General features: G+C 50.7%; 2 protein-coding genes across 2 annotated transcripts in view; both read right to left on the bottom strand.

Annotated features, from left to right (window-relative positions):
• Positions 1–21,554, bottom strand: part of LOC122369590 (muscle calcium channel subunit alpha-1-like) — a gene marked incomplete at its 3' end in the record, with an annotated part of 69,729 nt that extends 48,175 nt beyond the window's left edge. The window contains exons 1-2 of the mRNA XM_043344439.1: positions 21,548–21,554; positions 20,912–21,112 (exon numbers count right to left, since the gene is read on the bottom strand). Coding sequence (XP_043200374.1) covers positions 20,912–21,112; positions 21,548–21,554 — 208 coding nt within the window. The remainder of the gene's footprint in view (positions 1–20,911; positions 21,113–21,547) is intronic.
• LOC122369591 (golgin subfamily A member 6-like protein 7) lies at positions 21,389–24,655 on the bottom strand. The gene is made up of 3 exons (XM_043344440.1): positions 24,479–24,655; positions 23,375–24,001; positions 21,389–22,798 (listed from the first exon to the last, which is right to left on the bottom strand). The coding sequence occupies exons 1-3, from the start codon at positions 24,516–24,518 to the stop codon at positions 22,569–22,571; spliced, it is 897 nt and encodes a 298-aa protein (XP_043200375.1). The 5' UTR covers positions 24,519–24,655; the 3' UTR covers positions 21,389–22,568.
• Between the last annotated feature and the right edge of the window lie 2,016 nt (positions 24,656–26,671).

Below are 26,671 nucleotides of genomic sequence, written 5' to 3' on the forward strand. Positions count from 1 at the left end.
GCATGTCGTTGAAAAGAATTGATGTTTACATGCAAAGTATCATACATTTTTTTTTTGTTTATCGATAAGCATATTTGACATCATGTATGCCTATATTTTGTACCTATATTTTGCATAAATGAGCGATCTAACGCGCCAGCTGGCGTCCCTGATTTGCTTTGACCGAGTCGCTCGAGCTCGGTACAGCCCCGGGGATCACTTGCCGGGTCGGCGAGTGAAAACATCCGGCCGAGAGCACACCCAGGGGCGCGGCCTCCATCCGAGAACGAGCGCTGCGGAATCACCGCCGAGAGTTGGGGACTCGGCCGCCGCTACTTGCGCCGCGGCGGCCGCCGATCTTGGCTACTCTAGACAGAGCGTCAAGGCTGGAGAGATTTTGCAGGGGGGGGGGGGTACGGTGGGGACAGGTAGGCGTAGAAACGAACAGGTGTAAGCGGGACTTCTCAAAACGATAAGCAGCTGTGAGCCGAACTTCTCTTTTTTTTGGGTAGGCGTGCGCTAAGCCTCACCCGAACCTTCAAATCACACAGCCAATTCTGTGGATGAAATCATAATAAAAAAGCCTCGTCTCACCCTTCGTACTAGTTAGTGTGTTGGATCTCATATTTGTTATTACCATGAATAAAAATCAGCCATGTTGCGAGCAAGTGTCAATGGAGTTAAAATGGGCGCGCTGAGACGCTATGCCGCCAAAGACGTACGTCGGCTGATCAGCTGCCATTGGATGGACGCGGCCGGAAGGGGAGAGGGCGGGGTGGGAGGGCCTGATGAGCCGGTAATCAGCCCCCACGGGCCCGGCGCGGCGCGGTGGGCGGGGTGGGAGCTGTGGTAGTCGGGCCGGCCCGCGGGCGGAGGCCGCACAGGCGCAGAGGGTTAACGATGGCTATACCGCTCACTGGCAGCTGCACATAGTCGAGAGTGTCTGACAGGGCCCGTCCGGACCGGAGGAAATAAACGACACGGCATCGGTCACGGTGGCAGCAGAGAGCACCTGGGTGGCGCGGCGTCAGGGCTGCCACGCGGGCCATTGCAACGCTAACCCGGCACCGCGGTGGGTCGGAGTTGCGTAAAAATGTGTCATATCACCCTTTGAAAAGTGAATAACACGAAACGTTGGGTGGTTTTGGTGTTTTTATCTTACATCATATACGAATTAATTTGTCTTATTCAAATAATAAATATGTCGTTTGCCTTTGCTCATTTACGAGGTTGTCTTTCACGAGCCTGTGAAAAACTATAGTGAACTAGACCATCCAACAGCAACAAATATTTTGTAGTTGCGTAATGTGCACACCGGCAAAGCCAAAGATATTTTCAAAAAACACTGAGCTTGTCGCTAAACGGTTTAGAGCCAGTTGTTCATTCTCACTAAAATTTACCGCTTCACGCCTGTCCAGTTCCCTAAGTGATATTGCATCGCCTGTTCGACATTAGTGAGACAGCCAACAGCGGTGACCATTTTTGTTTTATCCACTCGGCCTGACAACAGGCACGACGGTAAAACACGCTGTCCCGAAAACCAATGGGTGGGGGTTGGACCTTACAGGTCCGTGGGCCATTTGACGGCTCACAGTGCAGGGCCAGCGCCGAAGCCATTGAGTGCGGCTCAGGCTGGCCTCAGGTAACTATTGAGCGCCGCACTGTGATGGTCAAGTCCTGGACAGCGTTGCCGTCTATGCTTTGGCCGAATGTTCGCTGAAGTGATCTGGGGCAGCGGCAGCCGTTCGCAGCTAGCATAAACCCACTTCCGTCCGCGGTAAAGACCACTAACGCGTGGCCCCGGTAGTTGTGATGGTCTCCGTCCCCGGTCCTCCAGACCACGTCGGCAATGGACCACATCGACGCAGTGTCACGTTTCCAGTGCCGCGGTGCGCGATGGGCGCAGTTCCGGCGGACGGTCACCCGTCACCACCGTTTGACCACCGCCGCAGGCAATTATACGGAGCGGCGCGTTTGCCGACACGGCATACCGGAGGCAATTCCCCGGGGTCACGCAACGGACAGCGGACCATATTGGCGGAGAGAGATGGGTGCCTCCTCCCGCCGCCGCCCGGCACCGCGCCCTGTCGGCTCACACAGTCGCGCATACACACATGGGTAAGGAAGAAAACGGACAAAAGGACGGCTAAGAGGATACGGCAGAGGTACCTGGGTTCTTCTAAGGTTCCGACAAATTTTGTTCGCGGAGCCTCTATTTTTCGCATATGTTGTAATCATGCCGAGCCAAGGTCTGTTTTAATGAAGCCTCTGTTTTAATATTATCCCATGCCGGACCTCATATATGACCACCACCAAGACATTTTGTAGTGGATGAGGTCGTCCTCTTTCAGACGCCTGTTGTAAAAGTTTCATCGCGTTCATGATCTAAAGTGAATGGATCGAAGACTATCTAATCGATTTACAGTGTCGAACATCATTTTTCAGCCTGATTAAATACCCCCTATGCTAAACTTGTATGCGCTGTGATCTGTATTCGCCGCCAAATTTGACATTGTATGTAAACTTGATATTTTACACTGTTTCTTTAGAGCACCGATATGTTTTACATCTTCACCATTCATATCTTATGTTCAGCTACCTCAACCTGGCCTAAATAATGAGCAAGCCAGTCGGAGGTCATATATTATTCAATCATACGCGGCACACACGCAAAAAGGCGACCCCATCACATGGCGCCATTGACATGGGAGCGGGGGACCGGCGACTAAGCCGGCCTGAGCCACTGAGCCCCGGATCAATCCCGGGCGGCCGGCAGTGCTTCCCGACATCATATCGGTGTGTGATATACCTGGCTGCGCCCGCCGCCGCCCCACGACGGAGCACTGCCGACAACTGACTGGGGCCCGTCACGAAAGTACAGCTCCAAGCGAGACTAGTTAGCTAAACTTGGGGAGTTGTAAGTCAGCTAGGAGAGTCGTAATTGGTTCGTTTGCATTGTACTGCGGTGTAGAAAATGGTGCCCGTCAAATACTGCCACAAATAGTGTATGTCAAAAGATTCAAGTTTTTACGCGTAATGTTCATTTTTTCATTTGTGACAAAATATTTATATTATTTACACGCATTAAAATTTAAAACTGCGTAGAAAGCAGCGAAATATTTTAGAACATCTGGCCACTGCTCGGATAAAAAGTAACCATTTTTCTGAGCGTCTGTGCTGCATCGCGTTTAGAACAGCATGGCTGCGATCAGCTCAAATAGCCGAGCCATCTTCACTGATGGTATGAATTCCATCTGGCGCGGGCGGGCGGACCGTTTGCCTGTCGTCATTTCCGCCTGGTGCGCGACAGGGCTGGTCGGCGCTTCAATCTGCGAGCTATTGGCGCCGGCCGATCGTGGGCAGCAATCCGGCACTTTGGTGCATCGACGGTTACGATGATGATTATCGAGCTGGGCCGAGCTCTGTGCAGGCCCGCCTGAGGGCTGACCTGTGACCGGGCAGGTCGGGGTGGCAGGTGACAGGGCTTGGTAGTTGACAGGGACAGTAGACCTGAGGTACAGGGATGTCTGACCTGAGACAGACAAGTTGGGATATTGCACAAGAGTTGTAACATGGCGGGAAAGGGTGTTTTTCACTTGTAATCACCTGACTTGTGACGGAGCCAATCAGGTTACCAAGGCAATATACAAAACTAGGTGAGCTGGCGGCTACGTAGATAGTAGCCACGACTTTTCGAACAAGGGTGAAGTCTGTGTGGAAGTGTAAGACGCGAACAAAATACTGTGGAGGACAGTCATTATTTGATGTTAACGTAAAATGTTGGAATATTGACCCAGATGTGGCCGTGGAGAAATGCGCAAGAATACCTACAAAAACAGTTAGATAGAGCATCCGTATCATATCCTCCCACGTGGCATTAATTAAGGACACATTACGTTAGATTAGGATCAGAGGACTGATAAGGAAAGTACCGTTCCGCGACTGCCTGCGTGAAAAGGTCTCTGGCCATTCACTACGACCCACGGTGGAGCCTGCCAAGGCACAACACAGGCTAGCAATGCGGAGTAATTAGACTCTGGGGACTATCATGGCTACATTGCCGAAGAAAAGGCTCACCTGGGACGCAGGCTGCGCCTAGCAATGGTCGGATTTGACCTGACCAATCGCAAACCGGTAGGGGACCTAAACTGCAACCCTTACCTCTCGGACGACACATCTCACACCTCAGAGCGTCTGAACTGATCTGGGACCTACCTGGTGTTCGGGCGTACCGACACGAGGCTCGGACGGCCGGTCTGGAGGGCCGGGCCGGCGGCCGGTTCACCCGCGGCCGAGGCACCCTCATGGTCCGTGTGTGTCCGTCAGTGGGCCGGCTGGTCGGTCGGCCGACAGAGGTGAGCTGCTGGCGTGTGTGACCGCGCCGGACCGAGCACTGACGCCGCCGGCTGCCCTGCCGCCACCGGCCGACGACAACCACAATGGTCCAATCAATATGGCCTCGGGCAGCCGGTGACGACTCGGGCGTGCCTGCTGCCCTGACCTGACCCCGCCCTCGCCCAGGTGCAGCTCTGGAAGGACCTGACTCCGCCCCTTAGATAGGTATAAACAGGCCCACCTGGACGAAACTAACCACGTCGTTAGCAGCTGACCAACTGGACAGATAGACTTCCGATCTCAATCCGTGCAGACCTGAACGGAGGTGACGGCTGATGGCAGTCAGCACTACTCCACACTCTGGGCAAGGTTCGCCGGGATAAATCCGGGCCGGCATGTGGCCTGGCTCTCAGCTGGGGCTAATATTGCCCAAATGGAGCCCAAAGGTCAGTGAGTCAATAATGTCTTGAACAGCCGTGCTGTACCCAGACCCGACTTAGACTAAAACCAGACGCAAATCACACCAGAGCCAGACGCAAACCAGACACGATCCGACCCAGATCAGACGCTGGGTCCTTCCGATTGCTACCTATAAAGACCTTTCTTCCCCAGCATTTGAGGTCTGACCCTCTCTTGGGAGGGTACCCTGATCGATCCGGTTAGCACCTGTCGACCCTCATGACCCCGCGATTCCTTCACCTTTGACCTCTTGTCGCCGCGGTCAATTCGTGGTTGAGCGCGTCAATCCTGACATGGCCATGTGGCGCACATGACTGCAGGACATAGCTCCGAGCAAATCGAACAGGACCGGCCACGTGGTGAACAAGACCGGTCACTAGTCAGAAATCATGCATCCGTGGAACTAGTTATGTGCCCTGAATGTGTTCAAGGGTATCATAAATGTTTTGTTTTTACAAAATGTAGCAAAGACGAAGTTAGTGGTTGAGCTTTTTGGTGGGGTGGACTGTTCCGATCCATTTATTTAGGCCTTAGGACCAGGTGATGTGGTGACAGCACTGATTCAACCACGCCGGTGCGTTCCATTACCTAGCTGAGACCATCCCGTTGGGCCGAGAGTATCCCGGCGCGGAAGGACGAACCAACCAACCGCTCAAACGATCACTCTGAAGGAGTATGTTTCTTTAGATGTCCTCATCGGTTGCCTGGGTGCTGTGACTATCAGCTCGGAACAGGGACGTGCGTACGAGCATGATCAAGAACATTATAATGCTGATTATAATGAGGATGAAAGGAGGAATGTGACTTTTCAGCTGAGAAAATACCCAAAAATGCTCATGAATTTCCCTAAAATGTATCCACCTGCACGTTTATCCCAAGCTATCCCTTCTCTAAGCTCACCATTTGAATCGACCGCAAGTAATACAGCTCACTTTGACATGCGCCGCCACGCTGTATAAGTTTCACTGGGCGGCTTGACACAAAGCTCTCCTAGTTCCGGCCAACTTTGGGCGGCCGTTTTATTTTCGGCACACAACTCCGGCTGACATCTCGACTGCAACTGTCGGGGAAGTGCAGCCGCCTCAGCGGTCCGATTATTAAAATTAAGGCAGCTATGGAGTAAATGATGCGTAAAATACGCAGTGGACAAGTCATGTAGGATTCAGATTTTGTGACCGCGCAGGCACTTCGTCACCCAGCTTAAGTGATCTTTTATATATTCTAATTAAAACTGTGCTTCCGGATTTAATGTTCTCCATGGAATTAAAATGGCTTGTTCCATCTGCAAAAGTGAAGCTGATTATTGGTGTCCTTTTTCTGGGCGTATGACCTAAGATTATATGTACGTTTCAATGACGGTAAAATCTTTTCAAATTTTATCGCCATATGTGATGTAAAACTACAGCTGTTCCTTTTACTACTTTCCTGAATATTGATTTTTTACGGTATATTTTAAATGAATAGGTATTCGTTATTACGTCAAAGACCGTTATTTTCTGCTCTACCGCCTGGGCCTCGTTTCTTTAAGCGAGTCCGTAACTTACGCCGGTTTTTGGACTTATATTGCAAGCGCATGTAAAGCGATACATTTATTTCCTCTTCTCCCTTCTGTTCTTGCTTGCAAGATAAATAAATTCAACGATTCAAACTATCGTCATCGCTTCACATGCACTTGCAATACAAGACCAAAAACCGGCATAAGTTACGGACTCGCTTTATGAAACAGGGCCCTGGAGTCGATATTATTAATCAAACTTTGTATTTATTAATGCCTTCGCTGTTAACTATCAACGCAACGTTCTTCCCTTGTTCCCGAGACGGATTGGCGGCATGCCACGAACGAACTCGGCTGTGGGAGCAGCTTCTGTAGTTGGGCAGGGCGTGAACTCTGATTTTAATGACCGGTCTCGACAGAATGATGAAGCTTTTGAGGAGTTCTCCGTAAAACAACCTGAGTCTGCTTACCACGATCTTGCGTAAAGACAAAGCGCACACTCACACGTTATGTGAGTGCCTTTTACTTTATGCCTTTTTAGTGCAATGTGAAGCTGACTACATGTTCTTTCCAAGTTTCCTCTTATTAGGTACCCAAATTAACTAAACTAAATTCAGTCGATGTTTTATGGACAAGTTACGACTCATTCGATCTCAAATGGCAGGAACAGTCGTACGCCAGTGTGCTTGTCTCTGTGGTAAAGCGCTGCGTTTGACAGATACGCTCGACCGTATGGGCCCGGTTATGATGTGTGACACTCAGTCGGAGTACCGCGGCACGATCCAACCTCCTCCACTGAACGTCACTGTCACAAAATTAATTAAATATCTTAGAGTGTAGCGTAAGATTATTATGCCGCAAGTTAAAGCGTTAAATTGAAGTCAATACACATCGCTACTTTTCCATCAGTGATGCATATTTCAATAGCATACATCTCGAGTCGTGTTAATCGGCTACTACTTCATATCAAAATCAACAGTCTGTGTCTGATTTGCTCAGTCAACACTGACGCCAACTGACTCATTTTACTGACAGCATCGGAAGCATCACACTTCGCTGAGCTAAAAGCAAAGCCCAGATGATCGATGCGCAGTTTTGCACCATTCATCAGCACATCGTTTGTTTTGTGTTAGTATATTTTGCCGATTTAGAACTGTCACGTCTTTGCCGGCCTTGGCGGCGCGTTGAAATGTATTTCAGCTTTGGTGCACGATTTATCTGAGCCATTTCTGACCCTGATCATCTCTGAGTCCCGGATGGATGTAACTGTGCTGGAGGGGCGCTGTGCCACGCTGTAAAGTGTCAACTGGTCGGCTCGAGAGTCGACTCGACACAGAATGTGAGTGGCTGTGAGTGTGGACGCTACACGGGCTTCAGGACCAGGGTCATCGCACTTCAGTGAGGTCAGGAGTGTGAAGAGGAGTGAACTGAAGAACTAGAAGTTTGGATACGGCCAGGGCAGCCCGTTAGAGAAGGAATGGACTGTAAAATACTTAGAAGCTATTTCATTAAAATGAATTTTTGCGGCTTATTTAACAGGAACCATACTGATAATTTTACAAACAAAGCATGGGATAATATTAAAACAGAGGCTTCATTAAAACACGTGTTTTTTCAAATGCATCATCCGTAGTCGACGACTGGCTGGGCTGTCTGCCACCGTCGCCAAGCTTTTCGACCGTTGACTTCTTCGTAAAAACAGGCCAACTATGGAGACCGCTGAGACAGGAAGGAGGGATGGGAGGTGAGGGAAGGGGAGGGGAGGGAGGAGAGTTTGTCCAGAAGATGGATCGCCCGTGACGTACCCACGGGACAGATAACTTTTTTAACAGTGCAAATCTGTTTTATGATGAAGCGGATGGTAAGTGGTCGAGAGACAAGATAGATGCGGAGCAGTCTTGGAGGGAGTAAAGATGACGTAATACCATGTTGTCTGTTTTAGTTATTACGGTTATGCCTCCCTGTCTCATCGCAGTCCAGTTAGCCCACGATGATCTAAAATGGCAGCGTCTTCGGAGGAAGTCACATTCACCCCCACGTGGGACGTCCCCTAGGCCCTAACGAGGAGTGATGAATGCCTGTACACGCAGTGTGTTGGTGAAACTGATGTTGGTAATGGTCATTATTTCCTTTCCCTCAGCCCTGAAGTATTTAGTTTTTACTTTTTATATGGCATTATCAAAGAAAAGGTTCGATGATTCAATAGCAATATCGGGCGTACCAGCGTGGCTATACCACACCACACCATCCTCCCAAATGGATAAGGATGTGCAGCATTCACATGCTGCACGGCGCACTGATCCCCGTATGAACAGAACATCCGGGTGGCACGAGTTCACAGGCGCCGCCGCTAAGTTCGGCGGTCGATATTCCAGCGCAAATAAATCACCGACATTAGCTGCTGGGAGTCGATAAGGAGCCGGCTGTGCCCCGGAGAGCGGTGGCTGTGGGGTGACGGTGCGGTAATGTTCGTGGCGGACATCTCTCCTCACCAGCACCCATCTGGCTATTGATCGGCTGCCGTGAGCCGGACCGGTCGGCCTGGCGCCGCAACCCCCCCCCCCCCCCCGGCCTCCCGGTCGGCCCGGGTCGCACACGGAGAGCGTGACCATGCGCGCAGTACGGTACGGTCGGCAGGGCCGCGTGTGGAGCCGGGAAGTGCGCCTCTTCCGCCAGCTACAGGTGGTCCCAGCGAGCGCCATGGTCAGGCTCGTCTGGTCCGACGCACTGGTCCCGGTGGTCGGGCTGGTTTCTGGTTAGACCGATCAGTGTGAGAACGATGGTCATGCTGGTCGCTAATCAGGTCACTGGCTCAGGTAAATGCGCTGATGGCACTGCTTTGTAGGGAAAGACTGCATGCAGAAGAATGCTCAAGTACATTTCAAAGTGAGAGTAAGTGCTATACTCTCATCAGAGAGCATTTCGTTTACACCTCTAAAAGAGAAAACTCTCTCATTCATTTCTCCCCTAACCTCAGTCAGTGGCAGTGCTCCCTCATGGCCAGCCCTCCCACAGTGGGACCTCCTGATCTCCCGTCGGAGAGTTGGGGCGCCGATCGGGGAGGGGTGGGGGAGGGGTGGCTCGGCTGGCGCACCTGTTACTCTTGGCCTCTGTAGTATTGACATTCTCGCCCGATTCCGTGTCGCTTACCTCAGATGGTGAGAGCGGCGCGCTGCTCCGACGGGTCGAGGTCAGCGGGCCACGCGAGACGAAAACGGACGATCAGACGAGAGAGCTGAGACGAGTAGAGACGAAACGAGCAGAGCAGAGACGATCAGAGACGATCAGAGACGACCAGAGACGACCAGAGTCGAACTCAGACGAAAATAGTCGGTCGGAAACGATCACAGTTGCCAGGGGTCGGACGAAAAAAAAGTTTGGTGTCGGACTAAAGTGATCGTTTTCTTCAGCAGAGCATTTCTAGCAACTCACTTCTTATAACCTGCTTGTAGTGATTCGGAGTCCTCGATCCCTGATAGTTCAGGTTATGAGCTTCTCGTCACTGTACAAACGCCATTTACCGATGTGTTTCGTTTGCGGCTGCACGCGCGTCCAGGATTAAATTTAACACCAAGGTCACCCGGCAGTCCTTGGACGAAGTCTCAGCTAGCCAGCGTCACAACTTGCCGACAGCGGACACCGGCTCTAGATTTCCCGAGAGGAATCGTTACTGCGCTGAGCCTTCACCAGAGTCTATGGCCGTCGCCAGACCAGGTCACAGCAGACACACCACGCTGCTCTGTCCCGGACCAGACACCGGCACTGTCCTCGTTTCACCGCTCTTTGACGGCCATTATCGGGTTTCTGCCGTTTGGTAGGCGTCTGTCGCCGTTCTAAGAGCGGGCTGCTGGGAGATCAGGTGTCGCAGTGCGGGGCTGGGCGGTGTCCGCAGCAGCAGGAACACAGGTCACCTGCCCCGTCCCGTCGATCGAACCACCTCCGTGAAAACTCCGGCTGGGATGGATGGTAGCTGCAGCCTCCCTGTCTGCACCACCCACTCAGCGGGCGAGATGAGCCGAGTCTACCACCGGCTCCTCCTCGCACCACCAGCGGCGACCGACTAAAGTCTGTTCGTCCAGCCCCGCCCCCTGCCCCCCTCTCCCTCCCTGCGAACCCGTCTCGGCCGCCGCCGTCGCCACCGTCGCCACCGCCACCGGACCGCCCCGACAGCCATGGGCCGCGATATAGCCCACATCGCGGCTTCGTGCTGTGAGAAACGTGCCTCCCGCTAAGCTACGAAACCAAAATGAATGCAATAACTCGGAGGCTGAAGTTCTTAAGCTGAAAGCAGAACACTTCACAATTATGCAGCATGAAACTAACGTAACATACTTGCCACTTTGTTGTTTTTAAAACAACGTTAGATGAGAGCGCAAACTTTTATTGCGGGAAGAAGCCAAGTGTCTAAATGGCTCATGTGAAACATTATCAGTAAAGATGACTTACCGTTTTTTTTCTTCAGAAAACATTTTTAAGAAGCGTATCCTCGGCTGCATATCATAAATACGTAATGAATGTGTCACGACTTTGTGCCTTTCTTGGTGCCTGAACGGAGGGAAAGGGCGGCCGACCGTAGATTCCGGGTTTTGCCAATGAATAATCTCGTCTCACCCAGCGGATATCCGTTCCCGTTTCTCGCCGTAAATCTGCGGGGGAGATCCGGCGCACTCCGGAACATGAATTGGTTTGTCATCGTCCCAGTATTTGCGAGCTAGATTCATGAATAGCATTAGTGGGACTGTTGGTCGTTGGACATACCTTTTAACGAAGATAACTATTCATGCTTGGTTTTGCTCTCGGCATTTTTTACAGTTCTTTCGCGCATAAACATTGATCAAATGCTATCCAACGATAGCACTTACTATCAGTACTAGGCCCCACCCTCGGCATGTTCAGTGGAAGGGCTGCTGGTTCTACAGTATCTATACATAGTCCTCACCTGTTCAAAGCCGCCGCTCTCGTGGCCTCCCCGAGAGCCTTGACCCGCTCCGGTCGGCGGCCGCGGCCCGTCTCGTCGCCCCCGCAATCGATACACCGAGCTGCCCGCTGAGCCGACACTTTTCAGGGAACATTTCGGCCGCGTTAACGCCGCCGCCGCCCCAGACAAATATTATCGCAGCCCGACGGCGGCCGAAAACCGGTGTCTGCCCCGGCGGCGGCGACGGACGGGGTGATGGCTCGGAGGGCCACCAGACACAGAGCCGAATGCATCATCCAACAGTATTGACGGCCTCATGTCATCTCACGGAATGGATCAGGCGTCAGACACCGAGCGAATTCATAATTGTACTGGTCCTCACGCAGCGGAATGTGCTCTTGTTAAAAAAGCATCGACACGACATAGCGAATTTATGTCCGCTTCTGATGGCTGTGCTTACGTATGCTATTTTCATTATTTCTCATTGTTGACTGCTATAACACTTTCAAATGGCATTGATTTTGAATACGAGGTCTTCATCCACGTGAATACCTATGCTAATGCAGCATTAGTTTGTCGCTGACAGGACCACAAATCGTATTCATCTCGCGATCTGTTTACGCGCTGCCTCTGGGCCGCCGAGTGGCCGTGTACAGTCGTCAGCCGACTCTGAGGAGGCTGTGAGTGTGATCCAGGCCGCGGCTGGAGCGCCTCCAGCTGCCATCAGCCGGCCGTCCCGCCTCCTATTCACACGCGCAGCCGCCGCTATTTCGGTCGGCTGAGTCGGCCGAGCGGCGACCAACGCACACGGCGGGAGGCCCCTCCCTCTCCGGCCCCGGCGGTGGCACCGCGAGACAACAGCGGCAGCGGAACGGCCCGCCGGCCGCGGTATGGCATATCGGATGAGGTGGCCCTGGTCTCGGAAGGTTAACTGCCACCATGGGAAAAGTAAATCATTTGAGATGATTTTGTTTATGCTGAACGATGACCCACTTGACTTTGAATATAAAAGTGCGTTTCTATTCAATCCCGGAAGCGTGCAATTTAGATATGTGCAATTAAGTCCGCACAGGGAAAACGTTTTAGCGCGTCTTTAATTAATGTGTGAATTGTGAATATCGGTCAGCAAACTTAATTTCCATCACTTAGGGATATAGCTAATGAGATAAGAGACCATATGCTCGCATATTTATTTATTTGCGCAACTCTTATATGCCATGTAGTTGGCGTGTGTAGTTATTCAGTGCCAATCAATTTTTATCGAACACGACACTGATCACAACTCAACATGAAAAGAATCACTTCATCTTGATTCTTGAGACTTTGGAAAGCGTTGCTCCTTCAGACATCTTTATCAGAACTTTACGACGACTGAATGTTGGTATTTTCGTGAGTGAGCTGAAAGTGGCTGTGGAGCGGTGCGGAGCAGGGACCTGGCTGTGAACTCGTCTGGCCTACTGGCCTTCTGTCAGGGCCGGCAGCCGGCTGGGCTGGTCCGATTGGAACGCCCGCCAGCGCCGCTCTGGAGCTTTTCCATTGTGAGGACTCTGAAGGCCGGTAAGGTCGTGGCCGGCGTGGGTACAGGCAGTCTGTAAGGGCACTGGCAGACCTGGGTGGCAAACGTGACGAGCAAACGTGCAGATGATAGTCTAAGCTTAGAGTTCTTGTGAATTCAGGTGACAGCCAGTCTACCGGTGACTTCAGGTGACTGCTGCACCCCGTCTGTCCACGGCACAGGTCGGTCCTGCGGGAAGAGCCGTTCAGGAGGGGAAAGACCCGATGCATCTAAATGGTCGGACAAGCCATGAAAACTGTTCAGGAACTTTAACCATACGAGTACCATGGAGATCAAGGCTGGCCCAAATGGGCCTCGGTGGACCATTCGGGTAAAACTGGACCACGGGACCATCGTCCGCTGAGCCAGTTGTAGACATCTCACCGCGCGCCTGCCGGGTAATTCGGGACCTCTGAGCCCCGACTGCCCACAGCTACCGGCTGCCCGAGAGCATAAACAGTCGCGCTTAAACAAACGCCGAGTGGGAGCCAACTGGACGCGCCCCGGCGCGGCCGACCGGTCCGAGGCCGTGGCCGGCTCGGGTCGTGTCGACATACTGATGGGGGGAACAGGTGTGACCGGGGCCGACGCCGACTCCGACACGGAGGTCGGCCGGCACAGCGGTGCTCAGAGGCGTCCGGAATCGTCCAGATCGGCCCGGGACCGCTCCTGTGCTCTGGGCTTAGCTCTGCTTTATGTAGTTATGCCTCACCGGTTCTTCGCTTTCGCCGCTGCGCTCGCCCGCCATCTTCTCATCTCATTTCGTCTTATCAATAGACCTCTGCATACCTAGGTCGATGCCTCATCCGACCCCGTCTGGTTGTGTCGCCTTCACCACGTGTCTGGCGAGGTTGACGTTCCTTTGCAGCGCTCCTCACTCCTGTCGCCATACCCCGGACGGCCCGGACGAGTCAGAGATGACTGTAGTGGGGTGTCAAATGTCGCTCTCGTCGCTCTTGTCGTGCTCGCAGATCAATGTATTGGCTCAGAGTGGCTCAGCGAGTGTTGGCAGCGTTCAGTGCGCCGGGATGAAGTGAAGGCACCCTGCTGAATAAGAAAGCCGTGTCAGAGTGGAGTGGTGTCGTGCTTACTCGTATCAAACCAGTTTAACCCTATTCCTGGCGGGCTCCGCCGGGACAAGAAACTGGCGGGGGGGGGGGCCGATTCGCCCCCCCCCCTGAGATCTCGAGAACGAAGCAAGATAGCGACAAGCGGTAAACGGAATCGGATACGCATGGACAAGGTCTACAATTTTTACTAAGGTCATTTTCAGGTCAGGTCAAAGATGACGTCACAGGGGTCGAAAAAGTCAAAATGGCGGCGCTAGATATGGAGAGAGTTTTTCTCGAATAACTTTCGAATTAGTCAAGATAAGAACAAACTAAGGGCATCATCGTGATCCTCTCGTCAATCCGCATCGAATGATATATATGTTGACCTCGAAAGGTCAAGGTCAAAGGTTGACCTCAGGTCACGTGACCTCGAGGTCATTATGTATATCATTCGATGCGTCTTGACGAGCTGAACACAATGAGACCATCCACGCGTCTGTATCTTGTTCCTGTACGGAGTTATTGGCCAAAAACCTTTGGTGACCTTTGATGACGTCACATGACCTCACAGCTGCCCAACAGCAAAACAGACCTCAAGGTAGTGAAGGTTGATCGTATATGAAGTCATGTATGGTATATGGGGCCATTCCGACCCGTTTTAGTGGTAAAAACAGGGAGTTGATTTTTCCCCATTGACTTATAATGGGGAGGTCGCGAAATTGACCTGACCTTAGGTCACCGATATCAAAATTCCGAGATAGACAAATTGCACATACTGGTACCCTAACTAAAGCCTGAAGAGAAGAAATTGATCGGTCAAAAACTCTAGCTCTGGCGTGATTGCAAACTTTTCTGAGGTAGGGTCACCAAACCGCCTCTGGTGACCTGACCTGAGGTCAGATCAACTCAAAATTTTCAGATATGTTGCGTAGAAGCCTTATAGGAAAAGTCAGAAAATTTGAGCTTCCTAGCTCAACGCGTTTGGGAGAAATAACCAAAAAACCTCAGGGGGGGGGCTCCTGAGCCCCCCCCCCCGCCAGGAATAGGGTTAAAGTCTCAGTTTGAGTTCATCATTTGACTGCATCGTTTGAATGCACTTAAATTATTTGCATCGACCGTTGCACTGGTCCCTTTGTGCAGCGATCTAAGGCTGGGAAGGGAAAAGATGTCAGTCAAAACGCAGGTGTGTCTATGGAATGGAAGATAAGAAAACGATTTCAATCATCGAATTTCTCTAGATGTTTTCTCATACTTAATAATAGTTGATTAAGCTATAATTGTGCTTAACATGCGCTGTTATGGACTGTCAAGTGCACGCAGAAGTATAGTGATTATGTTAGGACAATTTTAATCAACATAATTTGCAAGACATTTTTCTTGGCCGATGTAAATTTGAGGGACCACAAAAAGTATGTGTCTTTTGAGATTCTCTCGGTCCGTGTATCTCTGTCCTGTCCATCTCTGTAGTATACATATATCTCAGGGGCCGCCGTCTCCAGTGTGTCTGTGAGGGTCGCCTCCACCGCCGTCCGACCCTCCACCGCCGTCCAAGTGTTGACAGAGCGGTGTCAATGGCCGGGAACCCCTCCCGACTGATCGAGCTGATAGCTCCGCCAACAGCTCTCCCCTGACAGGACCGCGGAGCAGAAATCACCGGACCGGCCGCGCCGTCACTCCTGTCAGAGAACGACCGTGTGACGGTGTCGTACAGCTCGTGAAGTATATAAGACACTAACGTGACGCAACGAACCGGAAATATTTTCATTGGATTGTGACATTCATATTATCACTTGGCTGCTGCCCAGTCGAGTCGGCTTGCGCCAAGGGAGTTGGAAATATTTAATGCAAGATAATTGTAATTTAGATGTTGTGCTTGGAGCAAAATGACCTCAGGTATGAAACACAGACAGACAGTAACAGTGCAGGTAAATTTGTAGCCATGACCTATGCCTTATTTCTGGGTTGTTACATAACTTGATGAAAGATGTGTCTTACTTTTTGTGCAAAACAGTAAGTTGTCTTACCTTTTCCGAGAAATTTAGCCTGTCCCGTAGCTCAGTTGGTAGAGCATCGGACTCCCGGTAGAGAGAGCCCGGGTTCGAGACGCTCCGGCGCTCGATATATGAGACTCCTGACGGGGATGGTCTGCGGTTGGTGGGAGCAGCCGCAGCCAGTTGAAGTCAGTTGGGTGGGACAGGCCGTGTCCGGCTTTGAAGGGCACGTTAAACTTTGGCATCTAAATTCTCCCGTTACCCGGAATTGCGCGATCGGACGGTAGGGGTCGGGGTCTACGCAACAAGCTCTGCTTAGCGTAGAATCCGGCTCTGTCAATCCGTCCATTCAAACATTCGAGCTAAATTTATTAAAAAAAATCGCGAATGTTCTGTAGTGCATTTTCACTTCTGTTGTTTTTAAATGCACTGTAACGTCCTGCCCTCTTCTTGCATTTATAATTTGAACGTTACAACCAGAGTAGCTAAAGAGCTCTAATAAGAGCACATAAATTCCATGGGCGATGAATTGTGAAGCAGTCAATTGAACAGTTTTGAGTTACAACAGGCTGCGAATTGAGTACTTATTGAAAACCATACTGAAGTACACTTGGAAATAAGTGCTGTTCTGAAGATTACCCTAGTTACCCTGGCTAAGAATACTGTTGTGGTTAACCTAACTGTTGTAACTGTAAACTGTTGTGGCCATCCTACGCAGCATGTATTGGCAGCGGTGCCGTGCGGCACAGCATGCGCTAGGCGTCGCACAGAGAGACATCTATCGTCAGAATCAGTAACTAGCGCGCCGTGCGTTATGAGATCCATCAGGCGACACTCCAGGTCGCGTGAATGGTGTCGGCCGCTGCTCCGACTGCTCTCACCTTGACTGCCGCCTTCTCACCTCCTCTCCCTGCCCCTCCTCCCCTCTACCCGAGGCCCCTCCACCCACCGGGTTGGCACGGCGGCCGACGGACGGTGGCGGCCGCGGCGCCCGTCTGCCCTGTCGGAAGGCACCACGGCGTGACGTCATCACTGACCCTGGCCGGGGGCCGCGCCACCTCAGGGACCAGCCGGCCCCGCGGCCTTCGCTACCGGCTCCCCAGAGAGGTGGGAGTGTGTATAGACCTGCCGTCTGCCCCCGAGGGACTGGGAAGGGTGGATGGTGAACGGGGAACCGAAGACGTACCGGGATAGGTAGGACTGAACCTGCACAGTTTTTGACTTGGCTGGGGTTTATCAGTGCAATGACGTTTGAAAATACGTTTAGAGTTTACCATGAATGATATGAATACATTCAGTTGCTAATTCACACATTTAATTCATGGCTTAAGTACATCAGCATTCAGCAATCACATTTACGGGGATGTGCTCTTTTAGTACATAACTATATTCACCAATAAAACTGATGAGCTAAAACTGTGCAAATTAGCTCATTTGACCACTTATTAGAAAATTTCATTACAGATGAACATCATTTCCCTTCCGATTGAAGCGCAGCATTCCTCAAGGCTTCCAGTGGTATGTCAAACTGATCTGGAAATTGTATCATGGTATCATTTTTAAAGTTACTGATGGTTTTGCTCAAGGGGTCACAAGCTCGTTTTCCGTTATCAGATCTAAGGTGCCGGCTCGTTTTGATGTAAGTGAATACTCTTTTATCTGGTCGACAGACATAACAGAATAATAAACCAGTCTCTGCTACTAATAAGAATGCCTTTCCGAGAACTTTCTCAATAGTACCTTTTCAGACCATACACAGTTCTTCCGTAAATTATTATGATTAGGAGCCAGACTCATTCAGACAGTCAGACGGCCCGGCCCTTTCAACTACGCCGCCGGTTGATCAATAATCATGTAAACTAGCATTGTGGAGCCGCAGCTTCATCGAATGGAAGCGAGTGGTTAACTCATCACCTGTATTCAAATGTAAACCGCGAATCGAACATCAGAAGACCGTGTGGCTTCTGTCACTGACCGCGGTCGCTGATTTCTGTTTGAAATACAGTGCAGGTCTGTTTTGGAGGCTGTGATGAGGGGTGGCAATAAATTGTGCTATCATATGGGATAGATGTGTATTACGTCAACGACATTGCTGGCTTTAGTTGCATGTCAGCTTGAAATCGATTAGCAAAAACTTAACCCTCGCATGTGTGCGGCGTTTGCCAGCTTCTAATGTGTAGGGGGGGTCGGCTGGACCCCCCCCCCCTTGCCGTTTGGCCCCTGATCGAGCTAGAGCTTCGCGAAAAAAAACGAGCGTGTTGCCCGTGACGAGAGGAAGCCAATGATACCCAATTTTAAGGTCCTAGGTCATTGGTTGACCTTCCAGGTCAGGTCAATGACCCAAAGTCGGGAAAATCGGGACCTGTTAGAAAGTCGTAAAGTGTGGCTGCTAAGGGGTTTTTCGGGGTGCTGATCACGAATATCGTGTTAGTTTTGATCACAGATGATGTCTTGAAGCATTTAGACCAGGTCGGGTCAGGTCAGGTCAGGTCAACCAGTAGGCGTCGTGACGGGTATTCGTAGTACGTGTCAACCGCCTCTGACAGCTTCGTAACATGTTACGAAGTCACCAAAACTACTTCGTAAATGTTCAAATGGTTGCTAAATTCGAATTCAGCTCCAAAAACTAGCCTAGAAACATGTAAAACTCGAAAAAGTGACCCGAGGTCACCCGAGGTCACCAAAGGTCAATGACCTGACCTGACCTTCAGGTGACCTTGACACACACGGGAGTAACATCAAATCACATGTTTGAACGTTTGAAACCACGAAAAGCTTGCAAACACGCGGCTAGTGCGAGCCGACATACGCGAAATCGCGATTCCGGCCAAACATGGTCTCGGAAAAGAGGTCACAGGTCAAAGGTCATTTGGGTCAGGGTCATGAAATTTTCAGGGTAGGTGTAAAATTGATCAATGCGAGGGTACTGAAAGTTTCGTCGCGATCGGCCGCTTTTTACGCGAGTTATTCGCGAAAACCCATGGGGGGGTCCATCCGACCCCTCCCCCCCCTACACATGCGAGGGTTAACGCGCAATACCGGTGAAGGGGGCGCGGGCGAGGTAGCGTGGTGGGTCCGTGGTGTCATTCGCAAGAAGCACTGCTTAGCGGGGGACCCTGGCCCACAGCAACCAATTTAACCGTTCGAAAAATATCTTCCAAAAATGACCCATTTAATTGCCCCAGCAATACGTTGTGTGCATATAGATTTTACATTTATGTTGTTTACCTTTATGGGATATTTTTTGCATGGATTGTATTTTAGATAAGTAGAAATATTATGTCTTGCTACATCGATATAAAACATATTCCTCATATAATCTGTTCCTTCATAAATTTGCTGCACAGCATTATATGCTCAATGTCTCACTGCCCAGAGTTAGCCAGATAAATCACCGGACATCACTCCCAGGCGAGGGTGACGAGGAGCGTGTCGCCGTCTCGCGCAGTTTGCTCTGCGTGGAGCGGCCAGTGCGCTCCGTCTCCATCAACATTCCACTGTCTGGTCTGTCGACTCTGGTCGCCCGTGCGTCTCCTCCCCTCCCCTCCCCTCCCCTCCCCTCCCGGAGGCAGATGGGCGGCTGACCGGACCAGCGCGGCGGTCAGGACCCCCGGCAGAGAGGCAGTCAGCAGAGGCGTGTCCGATAGGTGAGCTGCTCCCCCCGTCAGAGACGCTCAACTCGAACGTGGATGGATGCTGCTTGACACGTGTTGAGCGCAGGTCAGCTGGTGTGGCCGCGCGGCGGTGTTTTGACTGGCCGTGCAGGGGCTGACGCGGCGCGGGCCGTGGTTCTGGTGAGCCCGGCCGCCGTAGCCGGCCGCGCGCGGAGAACGGCCGGTCGGAATTAGCCCGGCTGAGTTATGCACCGTCTGAGAACGGACGCTATTTGTGTTGGCCGCCGGCTGGCTCTCGTCAATCACACATGTTTTATAAGGTGATTTCGTGTGCCGAACTGCATGAGAGATGTTTGTGAACACCATGGGTGTGTTCCTCTCGCTTGCTGTGCGTCTGAAGTTGGAAGTTTTTCATCCAAACCACAATGGCATGTAACCTCTGAGTCGGCTGGGTGTCGACTGTCGACTGTCGTCAGCGTGCGTCTCTCTCAGAACAATGGCTGTCTCGGCGCTGCCTCGTCTGAAAACAGGCTGCGTTGCCAAGTCAATCCTGACCCGGCCATCAATATTGTCGGCGGGCTAACCTGCGGGGTCTCCTGACAGTGTGAGATTTGCCGATTATCCGAAGGGTGAAGACTCGTTTACAGAAGGAGGATGTGATTCACCGTGTCCGGAAGTCTAAAACTGAATCTGGTGTTCGACTGCCAACATGGATTTGATGAGAGCTTAAAAACAGCTTGTTTTACTTGCGTTGTTGGAGGTGTCTAATGGCTCGCAGCGTGATGAGCACAGCAGGCTCTATACTAACGAAGCTGCTTAGTTTTGGGGATCGTTTACAAAGTCGCAAGTTCTTGAAATTTTGATGTCATCTGACATTAATCAGGATGACGGCGGCTAATGGGTGCAAAATATGATTTTGAAAAGATGCATTTTGTTGAGGAAAATTTCCATCATGGTATCATAAATTGGCGTTGATATTTGGTACAAAGCAATGCTGTATGGTGTTGCATACCTATAGCCGTAACTTTTACTTCGATTTTCTTATACCAAACGGTAATTTTGGATGCGCTCTACAAATAGGGACGAAGACATGTTTATTTGAATGAAAAGTTCAGTATGACCTTTTTTAAGTCTGATAAGGCTCGTCTGCTGAAATTATGATGCTACAAAATATGACTTGCATTGAGCTTCGTTGGGTGACATGAAAACGGCAATGACCATTGCGCGGATAAAGTTTAAATCTAATCCCACTTTACAAAAGATAAAACTGGGTGCAAACTGTAGACCTGGATAAGTGTGTTTTTAAGTCATCCACTGTCCACAGAGGCTTACAAAAAGGCATACTTTTTATTCATCAACAGTCTAAGCTATCAAATGACAATGATGAATAAAATCGTATTCTGTCTTATCTAATACCCACTCCCAAAATCTGGTTGCAAGTCGCATTATCCACTAAGTCACTCGTGCAGCCCTCTCCGGAACTCCGCTTCTCGCACTGACACGCACCACTCGCCTTCAGTCTCCCCTGCGAGCACCCGTGAGCGTGACACCGCGCATCTGAGGTGCCGTGTCAGCGGGGCTGTCAGCCGCGACTCCTGGCCCTGGCGCCGCATCAAAGGGTGCACCGGCCACCAGTTGGGCGGCGCCCGCTCTCCGGCCGCGCCGGGCCGCGTGCACTGGTCGACATGGCCCGGCTGCGGGTACTCACCATCACCTCAGGGAGAGGGAGGGAGGGAGAAAGAGAGGGGGTGATACGGCGCGGCCGGGAGACTCTCTCCAGGAATGCTTTGATCCAGGGCACATAACAATGCCGTGGGTATTTATGGATAGCTGCCGAATAATTGAAGACTCCGCCAGCCAAGGTGGTGTTCGCAGACACTTGGCATGGAGAGGAGTGGGGGTCAAGACTTGGGCCAGATCCGAGCCGATAACACTTTTTATCTTGTTTTATATAGTAGTTAGAACCTGCCTGTAGCTTTTTAAAAAGGTGTTTATGTTGAAAGTCATATATTCAGTACGGTCACTATCTTCACGCAAAGTGACAGACACTTGACAATGTTGACAATGTTGATAACGTGACAACTGACAATGTTGGGTATACAGCAAAATGTATGCAAAAATGACATCATGCATGCTCAGTTACACTTACCGCCCATTTAGGTCGGCACATGGTTATTCACTTTGTATTGGGATTTTCTTTAGGCTTTACAGCACAATTTCACGTAAACCACGAATGCTTAGCGCTCCGATGTGCCCTTGTGGCTTTTCCAAAATGTCATCATATTTGCGAATCGTTTTAATCCCTCTCTCCGATGGAGTCTGTTCACACTAAAAGCTGAGAGAGGTGAGCTTTCGGAAGTGAAGACATCCTACGAGTATAGTAGGTATGCAGCTCACTTTTGGCAGCAGTAGGTGCCCACTACCCTGGCTGGTAGAGGGCGTTACGTGACGACCATTGGGGAGCTATCCCAGCGACTGCAGAGGGCGCGGCTTTACCTACATCCCGGAGAGAAGTGCAATAGAGGACGCGCAACTGCAACCAAGACATGCACCATAATGAGGCGCATTTCATGTACTTTTGTAGTGGCCGGGGCCCTCATATTCCACCAGTGGTATACACCGTATGTTGATGATCCATGATGCAAGCGACCAACTGCATGATCTCCTCATAGGTATGTATCCGTATCCATTTTAAATCCTTGTAACTATCTACATGTATATCTACTTATGTATACCTATCTACCTACCTACCTACTTACCAACGACAGTATGTATATAGTAGCACGTTTTGGCAGTGGTCGACAAACGACTGAGCAACCAGTGTGAGCCCTGGAAGTCAGCCCTGCACGTGATCGCACGGTTGGGTGCTCGTGAGTTGCACTACAACCGTGATTCATGAAAATACGAAACTACATAGCTTAATGTCTAACGATATGCGACGTTTCAACGTGATCGGCGTTATTATATCGAAACAATCATGACACCTGATTCAAATAGGTACGGTGTGGTAATCCGTGGTGAGCCCGCAACACACCACCATGGCAGCCTGAACTGATGGACGACGATGCCTCTCCGTCCTTAGCGCTTCTCGTCGTCTGACAGACCCAGACACGGACGCGTCTCACTGTGCTGCCTCTCCGGGGCAGTGTCCGTCTCCGAGATCTGGCTGCTCAGGTCCTTCCACGCTGCTCCAGACCCTCCCTCGGCTGTCGCAGCCCCTTCTGAAGCTGCCTTGGCTCCTCTCCTAGCTGCTCCGGCCCTTCCCACAGCTGCTCGTGTCGTCTCTTGCGGAGCTGGCCGGGCTGCCACCTCTCCACCCGCGATGTCCACTCCTCGTCTGAGCCACACCGCTGCTCGCCACCGGCCTTTCTGCCGCCGCCGCCGTCCTCCTGTGTCGGTCCTGGAATACGGCGGGTCAGGCAGAGGTCAGCGCGACTCACACAGAGGTAATGACTGGTCAGGTAGAGGTCAGGGTAGGTCAAGCAGAGATCAGGTCAGGTCAGACAGAGATCATTGTAGTTCAGTGTCGGGCAGCAGGACGAAATTCGAGAGTCGGACTGTAGTCAGGTACTCGCCTTTGTATGGAGTGTAAGATGCTGTCGCCCTGACGCCGCTCACAAAGTATGTAACTATGTAAGTAATACAGTCAATCGCCTCCACTCTGGATTGTCGCATTTTCGTTCATATAGTGCTTCTCTCCACCTTAATAATATTCCGTCAGTGTTATAGAAGCCAAACCAGATGACAATGCAGCGGTAATAGTCATGGTGATGACTATACTCTGTTCCGTTTCAAGTTTGCAGCCGAAGTGCCCTGCTGAAAGCAGTGCGTGATTTCTGTATATATAGCTCTTACATTTTAAGACGCAAATTCTTGAGAGGAGGAGCGATCTGCCGAAGAAACTCCGACTGCAAACTTGGTATGGAACAGACTATAGCAGCTAAAAACAAAAACAAAAAACATCACGCTATCTCACCTTGCTGAAGCCGTTGCTGCTCCAGCAGAGCCTTGTCGCTTTCCTTCTCCAGATCCGTCTCCAGTTCCTTCTGTAGGCACTGGTATCTTCTCCCGCATACCTCGAGATGTCTCATCGCTTCCTCCTCTAGCCGGCAGTTTGGATATCTCTTCTCTAGCTCTAGTGACTCTCGTCGATGTCTCTGCTCCATCTCTTGCCACTGCAGATGCAGCTTCTGCTGAAGACTGTCCCATTGCACCTGGTGATTTTCCTCCAGCTCTTTCCACCTTTGCATCTGTGATCGTGTTCGCATTTTCTGATTCTGATTCTGATGAAGCTCTATGCGTTCGTTGTAGTGATGCAAGCGCAAGCCCCACCACCCTTGGTTGTGTTTCAGTTGTAGCTTCTGGCGCTCCTCAGCGTGTCTTTCGTTCAGTCTAAGTTTGTGCCGGTAGCCTCGTCGCTCCGTAGCTCTCCACTGCACCTCGTGTTGCTGCTCCAGCTCCTGCCAGCGCCGCTGGTGTCTCTGCTTCAGGAGCCGCCACCGCTCCTGGTGAAGGGGAGGCACACCCTCCGACGTCCGCTCCTCGTCTCCGCCGCGCTGCTCCTCGTCAGTGGTTTCTCCATCGTTGTCAGATTGTGGCGAGCCTGAAATTCACTGTAGGTCAGGCAGGCTACCCAAGGGACCATCGACATACGAGCATATCAGCAGCAGACAAGAATTGCAGGTTGAAAATGCTCGAGGATGAAAAGCGATGATAATGAGGGAATGAGAATAAAACAGGGCTGCGGAGTCAGAGTCGGAGTCGGAGTCGGTCGGAGTCGACAGTTCTTCCGGGAGTCGGAGTCGGAGTCGGGGTTGGTTTTTGAAAGCCGGAATCGGAGTCGGAGTCGGAGTCGGAGTCGGAGTCGGAGTCGCCGAAAATCCATCGACTCCGCAGCCCTGGAATAAATTACATCCTTGTACGAAACCTCGTCATTTATATGGATGAGCTCTATGCGTTCGTTATAACTGTAACTGTACCTGTGACTGTGAAACCGACCCATGGGTTTCATTATGGGGAGTTGCGACCTCTCCCATTCTCCCCATGATGCCCCTGGCACCGGCTGTGGCAGTTATCTCACCTTGTGTGCCGGTGTCGTCCACCGCCAGGTAGTATGGCATCAGCTGCCATCGCACAGTGGCCCTTTTTCAGAATTAGCACGCATAAATTCAAAATATTTTTTCTCTTCTTTTGAGTAAAAAGCAGTCTAATCGTGTGCAAAACATTCCAAACTATCCGATGGTGCCATTTTTACCTCCTAAAAAAATAATTATCTTTGGTAAAACTGACCGCAAAATCGAAGTTTGTCGAGAGGCGCGCGGACACCACCGGCGGACCCTAAAAAGTAGGGTGATATGAACATCAATTTGTAAGGCTTTCGGTGAGAAAATATTAAAAATTAGTAGCATGGCTGTGAAGCTGAGTTTACGTAGAAGCCCTAGAAACCACAACTTTCATTATATAAACTGAAATACAGGGTGTTTCACTAAAAGTGTCAAAAAGTAAAAGGCCCTAATGCACATAATAACTATGTTTTCTATGGACATTTGCACATCATTCCATCCGCGATTGTTGGACATTTGAACATATAAAAATGATATCACCGTCACTCAAACCTATTCCACATATCCGCCGCTTCTTTTGATGCACCGTTTCGGCACGTGTCCGGAGGTGCCTCACAGCCCGTTTTCATCTTCAGCGTCCAGACTGTCGGCAAAGCCTTGCATTGTGCTCTTCAGCTCCAAAAGTGATGCGACTTAAGTCTTCCTCAGCTCTGCGAGAGCTACTGACCAAAACCAGAAGGCTAGCGGTGACAGATCGGGGCCTCGCGCTGGCCAGGGGCGGGCGGTGAGGCAGCTGATTATTCGGCCTGGGAACGGAACTTCTGGACTGGTCCAGCCAGTTCTTGGTGGCTACAGCCGTTACAGTGGTTGTTTCTGATAAATTGGGGGCTTGGCTATGTCTGATGTTGAAATAAGCTTCTTGTTATCTTAAAAGGCCCTAAAAAAGACCCTGACCTTTTCAACGATTTCCGCCGAGAGGTGGGGCGACCCGCCTTTTTTTTACTGGAACCGGCATCAAAGGAACCCTTTTAAACCTCTCAAGAAGCCCTTTGAAACTTTTATAATCTGGGTCGTAGCGAGGTGAGAGAGTGAAACGTTTCCTGAAAAGTCGGCGTACGGTTTCAATGTTTCTGATAGCACCAAATGTAAGTGTAATCCACCGCTCCTGTTGCGGTGTAAATAACCTGTTCTTGTTCTGTATAAGAAAAAAAAAACGACTAGTAACTTTGGCCTCCTGCCCTCGCTCCGTATGAGTGTAAAATATATCTTAAATGGCCAAAGCATAAATGTCCAAAAATTTGCAACAAAGCCACGTGCGCAACCACGTGCTTTGCGTATTTTATATATCTTTAATAAGCATTTACTTTTTGACACTTTTAGTGAAACACCCTGTAGACCACTTTTGCCGAATATTGTGGACACAATAACAGGACAATTATTAACTGGAGATGGCGGCATACATATGAAGCTTTATGTTAAGTAGCACACTCTGGAACATGTCGTATTATACATCGTTCGAATCGCCGATCTCTTCTGACCATGTCCACCAAAGGGCATCGCGCCATTTTGCGCCATTTTGCTTCTACGGTGGAGAACGTGAGCCAGTTCAGTCCGCGAGCGGCTGAGGCTCCTGTTCGATACGACTAAGCTCATTGACCTGGCTCGAAGCTGGTGTCACCTGGTGGGCGCCTAAATGTGGCTTGACTTTTGCCATAAGATGTGCTTATTGAAATGTCATGTAGGCATAACGCTGTGCTCAAGAAAAACTGTCCGATTTCTTGTCGCGTTTGATGTCCAAGCCGCACAAGTCCCGTGGTCGGCTTAAGATCTAACGTCAAAAGCGCCTATGTGTTTGTATTGTTCGCGTCGCGCTGACCTTAGTTGCTGCCCGGCCGGGGCCGACTAACGGTGGCTGGCAACAGCTGCAGATGCGGTCACGTGACGCCCTGGGGCGTCCCACAGTGATGCAAATGGGGTTCACGAGTGGCCATAAATAGTAAATACCCAAAAGTCAAGTTTACCAAATCGAGTTAATTGCGATATGGCCGAGTAGACAAATGTTTGGGGCATCTGAAATCACATGGTTTTCATGTTTTTGTCAAAACCGGTCTCGTGTATCATCGTCAGAAGTCGTGACATTTTCTAGGTCGTAAAATGACGGTCAGACACTCGCAAGTTCAAACGCCGCTGGTTTGCGTTCATTTCGTACA

This window comes from Amphibalanus amphitrite, unplaced genomic scaffold (genome assembly GCF_019059575.1).
Source record: "Amphibalanus amphitrite isolate SeventyFive unplaced genomic scaffold, NRLGWU_Aamphi_draft 001053F_arrow, whole genome shotgun sequence".
Classification (NCBI taxonomy): domain Eukaryota; kingdom Metazoa; phylum Arthropoda; class Thecostraca; order Balanomorpha; family Balanidae; genus Amphibalanus; species Amphibalanus amphitrite.

Excerpts from the sequence above, each read along its gene's own strand:
- LOC122369591 (XM_043344440.1), bottom strand. The coding sequence starts at position 24,518 with ATGCCATACTACCTGGCGGTGGACGACACCGGCACACAAG. Across the intron at positions 24,002-24,478 it reads GGACGACACCGGCACACAAG|GCTCGCCACAATCTGACAAC; the intron begins GTGAGATAACTG and ends AGTGAATTTCAG. Across the intron at positions 22,799-23,374 it reads GCAGCAACGGCTTCAGCAAG|GACCGACACAGGAGGACGGC; the intron begins GTGAGATAGCGT and ends GCCGTATTCCAG.